Genomic DNA, 14,322 nt, shown 5'->3' on the forward strand with positions numbered 1-14,322 from the left:
TTTTAATTTTCCTTTGGACCGTTGTGACCTGGTGGTAAAACCTCTACTTCGGAACCGGAGGGCTTCAGGTTCGATACCAGATTCCACTGAAGATCCGTCGTGTAAGTGGCTCTAGTGCACGTTAAATCCGTCGGGGCCAAACGTCCTCCCACTGATGTTGTGTGGAAGTTTGGAGAAGGGGTGCCAGCTCAATTTTCGTCCTAGTCATTTGACCGCTGTTAAAAATTACGATGTCCATCCCCCAGTAGCCATAGTGTTGCTTTAAAAACGGGACGTTAATATAACTAGACTAAACTTTAATTTTCCTCATTTTTAATTTTTAATTCAGTTGTTGCAGATTTACAGAAAACATCCAGTTTTTTTTTTTTTTTTTTTTTTTTTTTTTTGATTAACCACAGTGTTGCCCAAAATTTATTGAGGAAAAAATATTTTATTTACCATCTCTTCGCAACCCCCGGGGGGGGGGTACCTCGAAATGAGGATGAGATGCTTCCGGCATGGTGGTTGGATCTCGCCATCCTGGAGAGTGCACTAATAGGTGGGAGATCTGACTCATCCCATCGATGACGGGACGTACTTCCTTCGGGAATGGCTGTACCGTGGCCGGTGATGGCCCTTAGGACTCAACCACAGTTCCCGCCAATGTTGCTGTTGCGGCGGTCCGGTCATTCAGTTTTTATGGTTTAAATCCGTGTTCCTTCGTGGCGGGTCGGAGAGTCAGATGGCTGACTTACCATCTCTTCCCGACCCCGGGGGAGAACCACGAAAAGAGGATGAGATGCTTCCGGTATGGTGGTTGGATCTCGCCATCCTGGAAGGTACACTAAAAAGTGGGGGTCTGGCTCCTCCCATCCATGACGGGACGTACTTCCTTTGGGAATGGCTGTACCTTGGCCAGTCATGGTCTTTAGGACTCAACCACAGTTCCCACCAGTGTTGCTGTTCCGGCGGTCCGGTCATTCAGTTTTCTTCATTCGTGCGCCTTCGGGCGGGTCGGAGAGTCAGTGATATGACTTACCATCTCGACCCTAAATCTATTTTAATGTGTTAGTTTAAATAAATCTACTGACATATTTTACAAACAAACGTTAATGAAGAAAAATTAACCTCAAGTTTGTTTTTAGCAAATGAACTACTCAAAAGATTAGTTCTGAAAAATCCATAGCAACAAAATGTAGGCTTGCTTTATTAGAAATTAAACATTTTATTTAGCGTGTTAACATTCAAATAATATTTTTAATTTGTTTAAAGAACTCTCGTCATTTACTTAAAAATTTCATTATAAGAAAAATTCTTTAAAAAGAAATTGGTTAATTAAGTTAAAATGAGAAACAGAGCCTGCATCTTACCTATATAAGTTAAGGAAGTTAATCTTATATCTAAATGTACAAATCAAGGCAACGGAATTTTTACAAGTTTAGAGTAAAGAACTCGTTTTTTCACAAACATTTTCAGGCTTTTTTAAGATAGATCTGTAATAATAATTATCTTTAATATTTTTTGAAACTATAATCCCTTTATTTTTCTGTCAAATAATTGTCATTTCTTCTAATGCAAGATTTTTAATAAACTCCTCATTATTAACCTCATCACACACCGCATTGTCTTCAATACACTAATTCATAACATCTCACTTCATATTCCAGAGGACCTTCGGCAATCAAAATATCTTCATCAAACATGCCGAAGATTAGATAGCTCTAACTTTAAATAATAACTTTTATATCTTTTGGTTCATGGGTTTTTTTACTGTCTCTTATGCCGGGTTTACACTCGGCCAGTTATAAGACAGGCAGTAGGCAGCGTAGGCTTAGAAAGGCTGAAAAATGCTGCTCGGTCGATGGCAAGTATTTGTTCCGACTGGACAACTACATGCTGTTGTATTCTTTTTTTCTTATTGCACATGTTTGTAGAATTTGGCGAGTTTTTTGGCGTGAAAAAAGTGATAGCTTATCATAGATTAATTCCGACATTTTATGCTCTTTCTGATGCGAGGTTGTGTTCCTTTTCCATTTTAACTGTCATTTCTTTCCAAATTTAGGTATGTTGACCTTCTTTTTATTTTACCATGTTTCCTTGTCTAAATATCCATTATTTTAATACGACACGCAGTGAAAGAAAAAATTCAGGGGCACCTAAACGGCAAAATATAGAAAAATATGGAATGCCTGAATCTATCTTTGAAATTGTGACAATTATAAATCAGTCCCTTTCTACGCATGCGCTGCCTACTTACCGTCTTATAACTGTTCGAGTGTAAACCCAGCATCATATGAAGTATAGAGAAGGTATTGTAATCGTTAAAAAATTCGAACTCGAGATTTTGATGAATTTCCACGTTTTTGACCTGCCTGAGCTCGAAAAATGCATTTTTGGAAAATGTTTGTTTGTCTATGACAAAAATAACGCACCCACATTTTGAGATAAATGGATGAAGTTTGATTTATAATTCATTTATATTAAAAATTTCTATCAAATTTGGTCAAAATTTATTCAAAGGAAGTTTGCCTGTATTGCTACTTGAATATAAGGTGAATATAAGAATATAAGTTATTGAATATAACTACAAAACAAAGAGAGCATGACATATAAAATTCGATACACAGGTTCAACATCTATAGTGTAGACAACTGTCAAATTTTGGTCCAAATCCAATGAGGGGGTTGATCGTCTGGTAGACTGTAGTTTCAGAAACATGTAAACCGTTAACTCAAAAAGACAATGATTTTAATATATCAAATTTGGTATGCTATTTTATGACAATAATATAGTTCTGTATCAAAATTTTATTTCGATTAATTGAGAAAAACCCGTCTAAAATATAAATTCGACTTTCGATTACTATTAGCTATATGTCTTGGATTATCGCCAAAAAATCTCGCCATGAATCACACAATATTCAGTAAAAACTCTAAATTCACGCCAGAGCATTGGTAATAATTATACGCCACTGGCATGCAAGGCGTTATCTGGGATGACATCTCTATTAGAGGGTTTTGCGTTTACAGATGTATCATCTGTAGGGTACACACCTATAAAATTTTCATCCAAAGCCAATAAAGGGTTGATTGTCTGTCGAACTGTGTTCTCAAAAATATGAAAACGCAATACTTCAAAACGTAATGACTTAACTATGTAAAATTTGGTATGGTATTTTGTGATTACAGTTGTAATTTTGTGTCAAATTTTGATTCCAATCGATTGGGGTAAGACGTGACTAAAACATAAATTCGATTTTTCAGATACTATTGATCGCATGCCAGAAATTAATCTCCAAATGACTCGCCAAAGATCACTCGTAAAATTCAATAAAAATGATAAATTCCCGAAGCTTAATATTTCGTAGCTATTGTCCACCATTTACATGTAAGTGTTCTCTGCCTTACCCAAGATCCAAAAAAAAATTTCAAGGAACGAGAGAATAATGCCTTTATTAGAGAATATGCGAGAAAGTTTTGGGAGGATCACTCCAACTGGATTTTATGGCGACAGATTTGGTTAGTTTTTGAAGAATTTCTACAAAGATAAAGAGAAAAACGTTTTAATAAATCGAAAATTTGCAAAAAGCAATTTATTTAGTAAAACTTCATCACATAAAAATAGTCTTGGATAATATGTACAGTAAATATCGCTCAAAATCAAGATTCTGCAGAAAAGTTTGTTAAACGAATTTCATCGAATAGAAAATGTACACTACTTCTTAAAGTGAAAAACAAGAGTCAATATTATATTTCGAAATATCCAGTTTCTTCCGATTGGATTTAGGACCATGGTGGGCTGTTGGTAAGGTTTCGGCTTCGGAACCGGAGGGTTTCAGATTCGAGACCCGATTTCACCTGAAGAACCGTCCTGTAAGCAGGCCTGGTGTACGTTAAATCCGTCGGAGCCAAACGTTCTCACGTGGTGTGGATATTTGGAGAGGGAGGTGCCAAATCAGGAGTCGTCCTCGTCATCTGATCTCAAAATGACGAAATCCATCCCAAAATAGCTCTAATACTGTTTTAAAAACGATATGTTAATATAAAACTAAATCCGACCGAATGTTCTTGTGTTTTCTTCTTAGTGTTCCCGCTAAAATAATAAATATTTAATATAGAATAATAAATATTATGTTACCTAATAAAAAAAATTCCATTATTATGAAATATATTAAAGACAATTTTTTCCATTTGAAAAATCGCAATTTAAGCATCAAAGACGATCTGGCAGGTAACACAACAATTGGAGCAACTAATGCAATTAATACCCAATTTTTTTTCTAAATAATACCCAATAATAAATTAATACCCAATAATTTTTTTTCTTCCCAATTCTCAATCTAAAAATATAAAAAAAGATAACTCTTCATAATGCAAACTACATCTTTATCGACTGTCATGATTCAAAGAAAGCTTCAGTTTTTCACTCTGAAAGGTAAATAAAATGAATAAAAAAATTATAATTCTACTGTAACGCTCGATTTTTTTTTAATCAGTGTTTCGAAATCCAATCCATTGATCGAAATCCATTTCGTCGAATCAAGTGCATTTTAAAAAAAAACTTTACATCCTCGCGGACATAGAATACTTTTTAATTGGTTTATAATTCATGCAAATCCCCCCTTAAGTATGTTAAATATTGAATCTGAATAAATTTAAAACTTATTTTCTTAGATATGACTGACGTTTATTTTAAGAAGTTTTAATTGAAGTAGAAAAAAATGCTCTTTTTATATCATAGTAACATTTTCATTACGTAAATCGGTGAATCTTCTTGTAATGTAAACAATGTTACGAAATGATGGTTGTTTCTTTCTTGGGGTTTTTTTTTCATGGGTCCTAAATCTTTTTATTCTGATAAATCCAAAAATTTTGTTACTATTTTTAATTTACTTTTACTTTTGTGTCTTTTTTATGCGTCAAGAGAGTTGTAATACCACAGCTCTTACTAATGGAAATAAAATTAAATATTAATTTATATTATTGAAGATATTAAATCATTTTACTTATTAGGTGTATAAATGTGATTTTTTGTAGGAAATGTTATTAATACTGCTTGCCTGCGAAATAAATATTGTATTTTAAAGGTTTGACAACAGATTAATATTTTTAGGTTTCTAAAAATTGTGTCCACTGATTAATATTTAGTATATTTACACATTTTTTAACTTAAAAAACATGTAGAGTTTTGTGGCAAACAAATAGAATTTGTTGGAAATTATATTACATTATTCCATTGCAAAAACAAACTTCAGCAGAAACACTTCTGTTGCTTTTAGACATTTATGGTGAACATGCCCCATCGACTGTCGCTTGAAAAGAGTAATTTTGGCCATTTAAAAATGATCATTTCAATATACATGATAGAGATCATACTAATTCATTAAAATTTGCAAGATGAAGATTTGAAAGTTTTATTTGATGAATTGATTAATGGTAAAAAACACAAGCAATAATTTACTGATTTAAAAGAGACATTGAACAGGAAAATATCCAGAATTTGGAAAAAGATAAAATAAGGTTATTTTCCAATACGATAATGGCTCGCCGACTTGCTGTTAGACGAGTGAAAGAAACTTTAGAATCACTAACGCTGGGATGCGTTGTACTAAGCACCGTTTTCACTAGATGTTGCTCCTGCAGACTACTATTTGTTTCGGTCCATGTGGAGTGGGTGCTCTTTCTGGAGAGAGGTTTAATTCTGCATCAGTGCGCGTGCTATAGTCTGTGATGTGTCAGTGCGATTTTTAGATAGACTTTGTTTATAGTAACCCTAGATGTAACAAACAGTTGATTGAACTGATCAAAGTAGCCAAAAAGAGGACTTTACACATCAAAAAATATACAAAATCCGTCAGTTCTTGTGATTAATTTCGATATACATCGGATCTAAATGAAAGTTCATTATGAGCAGTCAAGAAGATGAGCCTGGTTCATCAAAAGTCAGCAAACCTTTCCATAGAAGATTGTAATACCAGGTTCAATGTTAACGTAAATTGGAAGAGTGCTAGAGAAGGAGACATTTATCATTGAAGCTCGAATCGAAGAAATTATGGCATATAACATGAAGATAATGGCAATGAGAAAGGAATCAGAAAAGAGAAACCACCATCAGCCCGCTAAACACTTCACACAGATTAGTTCAATGCCATGCTTATTATTTTTCTGAATAGCATTCATATGAAAAGTTTATCCAACAAATGCTTGATAACTTTAATAGCAATAGTCTCGATAACGTTTTATAAAAGCTTAAAAAATTAAATATCTATGAGTATTTTTCAATCGAGTACGATTTTTCTATTTCTACTTTTTTAAATTGAGCAATACGAATGATAATGAGTAATCTGTTTTTCTTGTACCTTGTATTCTTACAGAATTTTATCATTTTTATTACATTTTGATTGTACTGCATGTACTGATGCTTTTGGTTTGAACCCAAAGTGACCACTATAAGCGGCTTCCATTATAATATTGAGTAAAATCATCTCTACTAATAATAAAGAAAATACTCTACAGGACAGATCATTAGACCTAGAGCTACCAAATTTGGTAAAGATATATTTTTAAAGGAGAGAATGTGCACCTCTAAATGAGGTTTTTGAAATTTTAACTAAGATTTTAATTTGTTAAAAATTATGCTAACTTTCGAAATTTTCCCACTTCAATTGCTAAAATACTATAGCATTAAAAAAAAATTTTTTACATCTTAAAATTCAAAACATTATCTTTCCAATGTCACCAAATCAGTTATCATAGAATTTTGTTTAATTTTAATTAATTTTTAAATGTACTTTTAAGTATATTTTACAACAACATTTTTACTATTCTAGAGAAACTCTAAATGTTTTCTTTTTTACTATAAACATTTTCTTTTGGATTTTTTTTCCATTAACGATGATGAAGACATGAAAATTCAGCTTAATTTCTGTATTAAAAGACCTTCTATTCAAAGCAAGTTTTTAATAAAAAAAAAGACACTGAAACTTCGTTGTAATTGAAAGATATATTTTACCATCAAAATTAAGAATTTTGAACATTTTTAACTTTTGATTTTTTAATTCAAAAAATTTCAATGCTATTGTTTTTTCCTGTATTGTAATATAATTCTATGTATTTAAACATATTATTATTTTTTAAAGCTTGAAATTTTATTTTAATTGTATCATGCCAATTTTTTTTATCGAATCAAAATAATTTTTGTTGATTAATCCTCTTCAGTATTACGTAAATTATAAAATATAGGAAAGTGATACGCACAAAATTATAATGCTGATGGATTCTCTTTTTTATCTTTATATTTTTTTATGTTACAATTTTATCGAACATATTTTTAGATTAATTCCGTTTAAAACTGAAGCTAAATGAAATGAAAATAAATTAGCGATGAGTAAAAAGTAATGTAAATAAATAAAAAAGTTAAAGTAACTAAAATAGAACAAATTGCACGTTTATTTAAATCTTAATTTTAAAAATATTTCACTGAGGCTAGCTATTAATACTTATTTACAGATAAAAGATTTAATTGAAATTTTATGCAATCATCATTCTGATCTAATCAGATGGTCTCCAAAGATATCTAAAAATAATTGACACATTTGATTTGGAACGGTTATTAATTAATATTTAGTAAAGTATTTTTCTAAAATATATATTTTATGAAATACTTTTTGTTGTTTTAGGACGTCTAGAAATACGAATGCCATTCATATTCGTTATCAGGAGATTCATTATATTCATTATCAGTTTTGATGTCACCGCCTGTAAATATCTTTAAAGGAGCATAAAGCAAACATCATGCAAAAGTTTCCAAAAATCCTCTTATGGAATCAGTTCCAATTTATCAGATAGCGAAGTTTATAACGACTAGCGTGGCTTAAAGTGGCATCGGCATTAACGCATGCCATCGCTCCTATAAGTCTACAAATCGCAGTTAATCAGTAATTAAGAGCGGCAGCGCCATCTATCGGCCATCAAATTAGATTTCTTTGATTTCTCATCAAAAAAGAAAAAGAGCCTTCGTATTTAGGGCACTTAACGCGCACATTTTGCTGCACTCCATTTTTATACACCATAATTGGAGCCGCTTAGTTAGCTAAGTTACCGCTAAATCGGTACGACGTTCATCCTACCCTTCAAGTCTCTCATGTATTTCATTATCAAAGAGAATTAAGCAACTTGAGAGTGGAAGATTTCTGTGAGATGGGGGGAAAAAAAGTTGGAACGGATTAGTTGAGAGGATTTCTTAGATTAATCACAGTTCCCCTCATTTCGCTCGTTTTGTTGTATTTTTCTCCCCAATCCGGCGGTTCGGTCGTTTCGATGAGTTTCACATTAAAGAAAACTACTGCCAAGATGACTATCGACGATGTACATCATCAAATAAATTAAATTAAGAAAATTTCTGTTTCTCGTACGATGGAAAATTACTTAGTTCTATCGGCTATTTTTATCATAAAAGGAAACTTTGTTTGAGAGAGCGGGTAAAATTGCAGAAATGGTAATGGTATTAAAGTCCCTCCACTTCAAAGAATAAGATATTTCTCGGCTTAAAAAAAGAGGAGACGTTTCATTTCTTGGATGTTACTGAAGATTTCAGTAAAGTTCTTTTGCGAATAAAGCAATGTTCTTCATTCCAAAGGGAATGGCGCGCCTTGTTAAATATTTAAACTGCAATCTTATTTGTTTCAGTTAGAACTCAAATGCTATTTTGTGTTAGATTCTAAGAAAAGTTATTAATTAAGCTACTGTTGGTAGAATTTTTTTAGTCTCATAACTCAGTATCTTATAATGCTGATGACAGATGTGTTTTTGAAGCATTACATTGTATTGCAATACTTCAAAAACATATAAAACTAAAAAAAATGGTGTTGTATACATTTTGAAGAATTTGTTTCTATTAATTCAAAATGTTTGTTGCTTACTTCATGCAAAGTTCTAAATTGCCCTTAAATCAACAATTTAACAGATTTATTTTCTTTTATTTTCCAATTAATAAATTATTTATATGATTGTTACTTAACTAATGTAAAAAAGATAATGTACATTTCATGTATTTTCAATGTTTCACAATTTAATATGTAATGTGAAATATAATGTTTTTTTTATTCTATTTTCTGTACCAATATGCTTGAGCTCTTTGTTGTTTGTAAATGTCCAATGTCATCAAGTGTCGTTTGTTCCTTCGTGCTAGGTGGGGTTGCTCATGGTTGCAAGGTGGGCTGCCCCATCAAAGTTTCCCGCATGGCCTCTGGCTAAGTTTGGGTATTGCTTGCATATATTATCGTTACTTATTAGAAACTAGCCGTCTTTTACAGCCAGCTGGTTCGCCAAGGTTATTGCGTTTTAAGGTTGTTAAGTATTAATATGACATGCATCTTTTTGAAATAAACACTTCACCTTGTAATTTAATACGACTAAAATGAATGAATTCTGTTAAAATAGTGCACTGCAAATTACAAAGTGTATATATTGTTACGAATCCTTGATGCGGCTTCCCAGCATAGTGGGTTCCATAGGAGATCCCAGAGCTTGGCGACAAACTTGACGACCATTTGGCGACTTGGCGACGAATTTGGCGACTTTGGCGCCAAAATAGATTATACCCGAAACATCGAGAATTTTCCCGATCCGTCCAGTAGGAACGGAGATACGCCTCGAACGTCCCTGATTGTTTGAGGGGCTTCTAGCCCCACCCCCTGAGACCTATAAAAGGAAGCACCCGCAGCTGCCGGGCGGTGGTGAATTGAGAAGAAGTCGGAAGCGCCAGAGCAGAGTAGGGTGAACCAGTGGTGAATTGGATTGCGAACCAGTGGAGTCGAAGAGTAGTCGGAAGCGACGGTGAAGAACTCGTCTTCCAGGGACTAGCGAAGCAGTGACGGAGTAGAGCTGCTGTGTATACTGTTGTATGCTGCATGTCTCGGCTGAAGATAATCGTCTTCTGTGCTGTATATAGTTGTCGTCTTTGTGCTGTCCTGTGTGTCTTCGTATAAATAAACGTCATTGTTTATTTTCTACTGCCGCCTGGTGATTGAGTGTTCTCCACACCATACAACCCCCACTATCCAAACGAACCCCGGAATTTTCGCAACAATATTACGAAAGCGGAAGTGGTAATCCTACTAATGATTTAATAATTTGCAAAAGCACGTGCTTGAATGTTTTGATGCAGAGTTTGAATAACATCATATCATTTTAAAACATTGTTTCGAATAGTGTATAAAATTGAATTAAAAAATATTATTAAAGTTGAATGAAAAATTGCACAAAAATTAAATTTATATAATTAAAAAGGTAACTTTTTAATTTTTAAGATAATACAAAAAAAGCATTTAAAGTGATATTAATATAAATTTCAGTAGGCAAATCATAAAAATTACGGCTGGACTTAAGATTAATATACGAGCAAAAATACTGAACATTTTTGGAGCGATTTCTCGCCAAATATAAACGTGAAGATTTATTGCAACTTTAAATGCTGTTCATGAGCATTTCTTGTATATATTCCAATTTGCAGACCTGTAGAAAGTTTTTGGACGATTGGCACGATTTTGTCGAGAATGGAAAAAAACCGCACATTAATCTTAAGTCTTACCACAATTATTATCTTGCAATGGTTAAGCCTAATTTTTCGCTTCATAAAACTTTGTTTGAAGCCTCTTATTTTATTTCTTTTATATCTTCTTTAACCTGACTGAATGTCCTCTTTGGTGACATGGTGAACTATAGGCAGAACACTTCTAATAATTTGTAGCTCCATTAATTAGATCAATGAAGCATTTGATTCTGTACAGCTGTAAAAATGTTCAATGAATGAAGCAGTCTGAAATTCATATGCTATTTTGTTTATATTTGACTGCTGCCATTCGACAATTAGAAATAAACTCGATTTCTGTGCTAAGAAACTTAGCTTTTTATCTATAATCTGTATTGTTATTCCTTTTCTTTAAATTTATATTTTAAATTGTTTAAAATAATTATTACAAAATTAACAATTAATTTCTATTTAACGCAGCGAATGATCAATTGACAAAATATTAAAAAACTCCCTCTAAAACTATTTTTGGTTATATAATTTATCTATAACTTTGGTATTTTGTTCAAACTTGATTTGGGCATTTCACTGATAGATTTTCGTTGGTATCTCATGTGTTCTTCCAACTGTTAGTAGTCAAAATGGTTTCAGGCTTTATAAGACAATATTAAGTTTCCCATCGGTAAAACTAGGCATTCAAACTTTCAGTTGATTTGGAATTATAAAAGAGTGATATTGTTGAAACATTCATAAAATATTATAATAAGTCAAACATTTTATTAGGAACAACTAATGCAATGACATTCGCTTTATGAAATCCAATGTCAAACATATTGTCAGTGGTCCTGGAATACACATTTTCTGCCCAGCAAAAGGCAATTTTAAAGTATTCAGCTGCTCGCAAAAAAGCACTGTAACCGCAAAAAATGTCTATTTACACTATGTACCTTCCTCAATTTTCTCTTTAATCTACTAAATAAACTAATTGCAGTAAGTTCATTCCTTTTTCAATTATTTTTTTATAATGCATGCAATTTTTTCCTTCGTTTAATATATCAATAATTCAATACAACTCTAACTTTTTCTACAATTTCTAAGAGGAATTGCGTAAAAATATTGCTTTAATGTGATTTTTAAATTAGGGATTGAAAAGGTACTGAAGAACTTCGTAGAAAGTTAAACCAGTAATCATTTTTACTGAAGCAGTTCCTTTTTATCTTTGAAGCGAAAGGTTGAAATATAATTGCGAAATTTTGAATGCTCACTTGTTAACATCGGATTCTTATTCAATGAAAAAAAGGAATATTCAAAACTCTTGAACCGAATTGAAAGCATTTGAAACCTTTATTTGTTTCTACAAAACTTTTTTTTTAATTTAAATCGTTTTTTTTATAATCCTTCACATTTCTCATATTTTTAAATACTGTATTGAAAATCGTCTCTTACAAGTTGCTGCCATCAAAGAAATATTTATAGCTAAAGAAAAAAAATTACTTTTTCAATGAAAAGATTGTTTCTCTTTCTTTACAGAGATGTGGATGTCAAATTGGGAGGGAGGGTTGTGAATTCAAAAGAATGATAGAATAAGAAGATAGAAAAAAAATTAAGATTTGTTTATTTAGTGTTAAGAATATTAAAAAATTAAGCACGGATAATCTTTTTTAGAAACCTGTTGTCTTTATCGAAAACTCTAAAGTATGGAATTGCCTTTACAGGTAGTCACTTGTCGAAACTTCCTTATTTCGGGCCCATAGCTGCAGAAGAGCTTCCTGCAGTATATGCAGAAAAACATCTTGACACCGATCTTTTGTTTCGCAGTGAATTCGAGGTAAGTGCTGCCGTTCTCCTGAACTTTATTTATTTATTTCTTGTTTTATGCGTAACGACAAAGATAATTATTCGTCGTCGCTTCGGGGCCGAGGGGGAAAAAAGTCATCATTAAACAAATAATTTCAAAATGAATTCGAGATTTCTCCGATAATTTCTTTTTTTATTTGACACAAAAGACATCTTCTGTAGTTTGAACGGTGATTAATTTACGAAATATTTACATTTCCGCGTTTTGTCATATCTCTAACACTGACGAAATGAAGTAATTGTGTTTGTAAATGGCTAAAAAGAAATAATTTTAAGACAGAAAAGAGGAAATTATTATTTTCAAAAATGGAAACTTTTCTAAGGTGAAAAGAACAATGCTTAAAAATTGGTTCTTTGATTCCATAATTTATTATCAATCTCTAAAATTCTAATACAAAAGAACCTAAAAGTATTTGCGATTATAGTATGATAAATCATATATATTTTCTTAAAAGCAAAAGCAACTTTAAAGTTTAGATATCGTTTCAATTAAAATATATTGTATTGTTCTATTTCAAAATTTAGTGGAGAGAATTAAAAGCTCTCTCCACTCTGTTATATGCATCCCTACATCGTCTTGAAATGTTCCATTTTTATTATCTTATTCTTTTCTGTTATGAAGGTTTAAAATCTATTATTTGCTCTGAATTTTTAAAAGGATATTTTAAGCAAATAAGATACATTTTCTTTGGAAACAGTTAATAATTAATATTTTCTCTTCTGTTCTTTAAATTAGAGGAACTGTCTTGATGTAATTAACAAACATTCTAAACAAAAGAATGGTCAAATTTATGTTTGAGGTGGATTTACACTCAGTCAGTTACAAACCATCCAGTAGTACCCCGTATGCGCAGAAACTGTACAGTGGTCAGTACTTGCCCCATCGAGACAAGAACTTGATATGGTCTTGGCTTCGGAATTGGAAGGTTTCATGTTCGAGTCCCGATTCCACCGAAGAACTTTCTTATAAGCTTGTTTGGTGCACGTTAAATAAGTCGAGGTCAAACGTCCTCAAACTAGTATGATGTGGAAGTTTGGAGGGGGCGTGCCTGCTGAGGTGTCGTCCTCTTCATCTGACCACGGTTCAAAATTATGAGATCCTTCCCAAATGAGCCCTTATGTTGCTTTTAAAAACGGGGCGTTAATATAGCTAAACTAAGCTAAAAACTTGCACAGCGCATGCGCAATCTTCTTTCAGTTCATGTGTGATTCACTGCAATTTCATAACTGGCTGAATGTAAATTAATAGCTCAGCTGAGTGGCTTATTAAAGGAGACATTCTATTATTCTTAAGAATACAATTACTGTTTTATACCACAGATAAATTCGAATAACTGTTTCCTGCAATTGTATATCTTTTTGAAACAAATTTGTTGTTATTACAGAAAATACAGCATGAAAAATGTCAAAAGTCATTCATCGGATCTATTAAATTATCAACTTTCCATATATATTTAAATACCATTTCAGAAGTTGCTGACGCATCTGGTAGAAGTACTACCCTTATTTTTTTATCACTTAATAAGAACGCTGATATGTTAAATGGTTATCTATTTTCGATGCAGTTAATTTATAAACTGTTGTTTATCCCTTTTATTTTGGCTTCATCTAACTTTCAAAGATCATTATCTCGATAAATAAAAAATAATGTATAAAAGAAAGCATTAACGTTTAAAAAAAATGGCACTACTTGAGAGATTTACACTGTGCGAAACATTCTTCGAAGCTATTATTGATTATCTCTATCCTATCAAACTGGCTAAATAATTATTTCGTCGAACAGATAATTATGCGGATATCATTAGTTTTACCTTAATTAATTATCAAGAACAATTTTTTAACTATACGATAAACTAAATACAAAGAATTGTTGCCAATAAATTGATGTGCACATTGAATTTTTTTTATAGAAAAGTTATAGTGAGCGCATAAATGGTACTATATAACAACTCAACA

General features: G+C 32.1%; 1 protein-coding gene across 5 annotated transcripts in view; it reads left to right on the top strand.

Annotated features, from left to right (window-relative positions):
• Positions 1-14,322, top strand: part of LOC129961870 (tyrosine-protein phosphatase 69D-like) — a 666,258-nt gene that overhangs the window by 571,429 nt on the left and 80,507 nt on the right. For all 5 annotated transcript variants that reach the window (XM_056075481.1, XM_056075482.1, XM_056075483.1 and 2 more), the window contains one exon: positions 12,225-12,337. In XM_056075481.1, the coding sequence (XP_055931456.1) occupies positions 12,225-12,337 (113 nt within the window). The remainder of the gene's footprint in view (positions 1-12,224; positions 12,338-14,322) is intronic.

Source organism: Argiope bruennichi, chromosome 2 (genome assembly GCF_947563725.1).
Source record: "Argiope bruennichi chromosome 2, qqArgBrue1.1, whole genome shotgun sequence".
Lineage (NCBI taxonomy): Eukaryota > Metazoa > Arthropoda > Arachnida > Araneae > Araneidae > Argiope > Argiope bruennichi.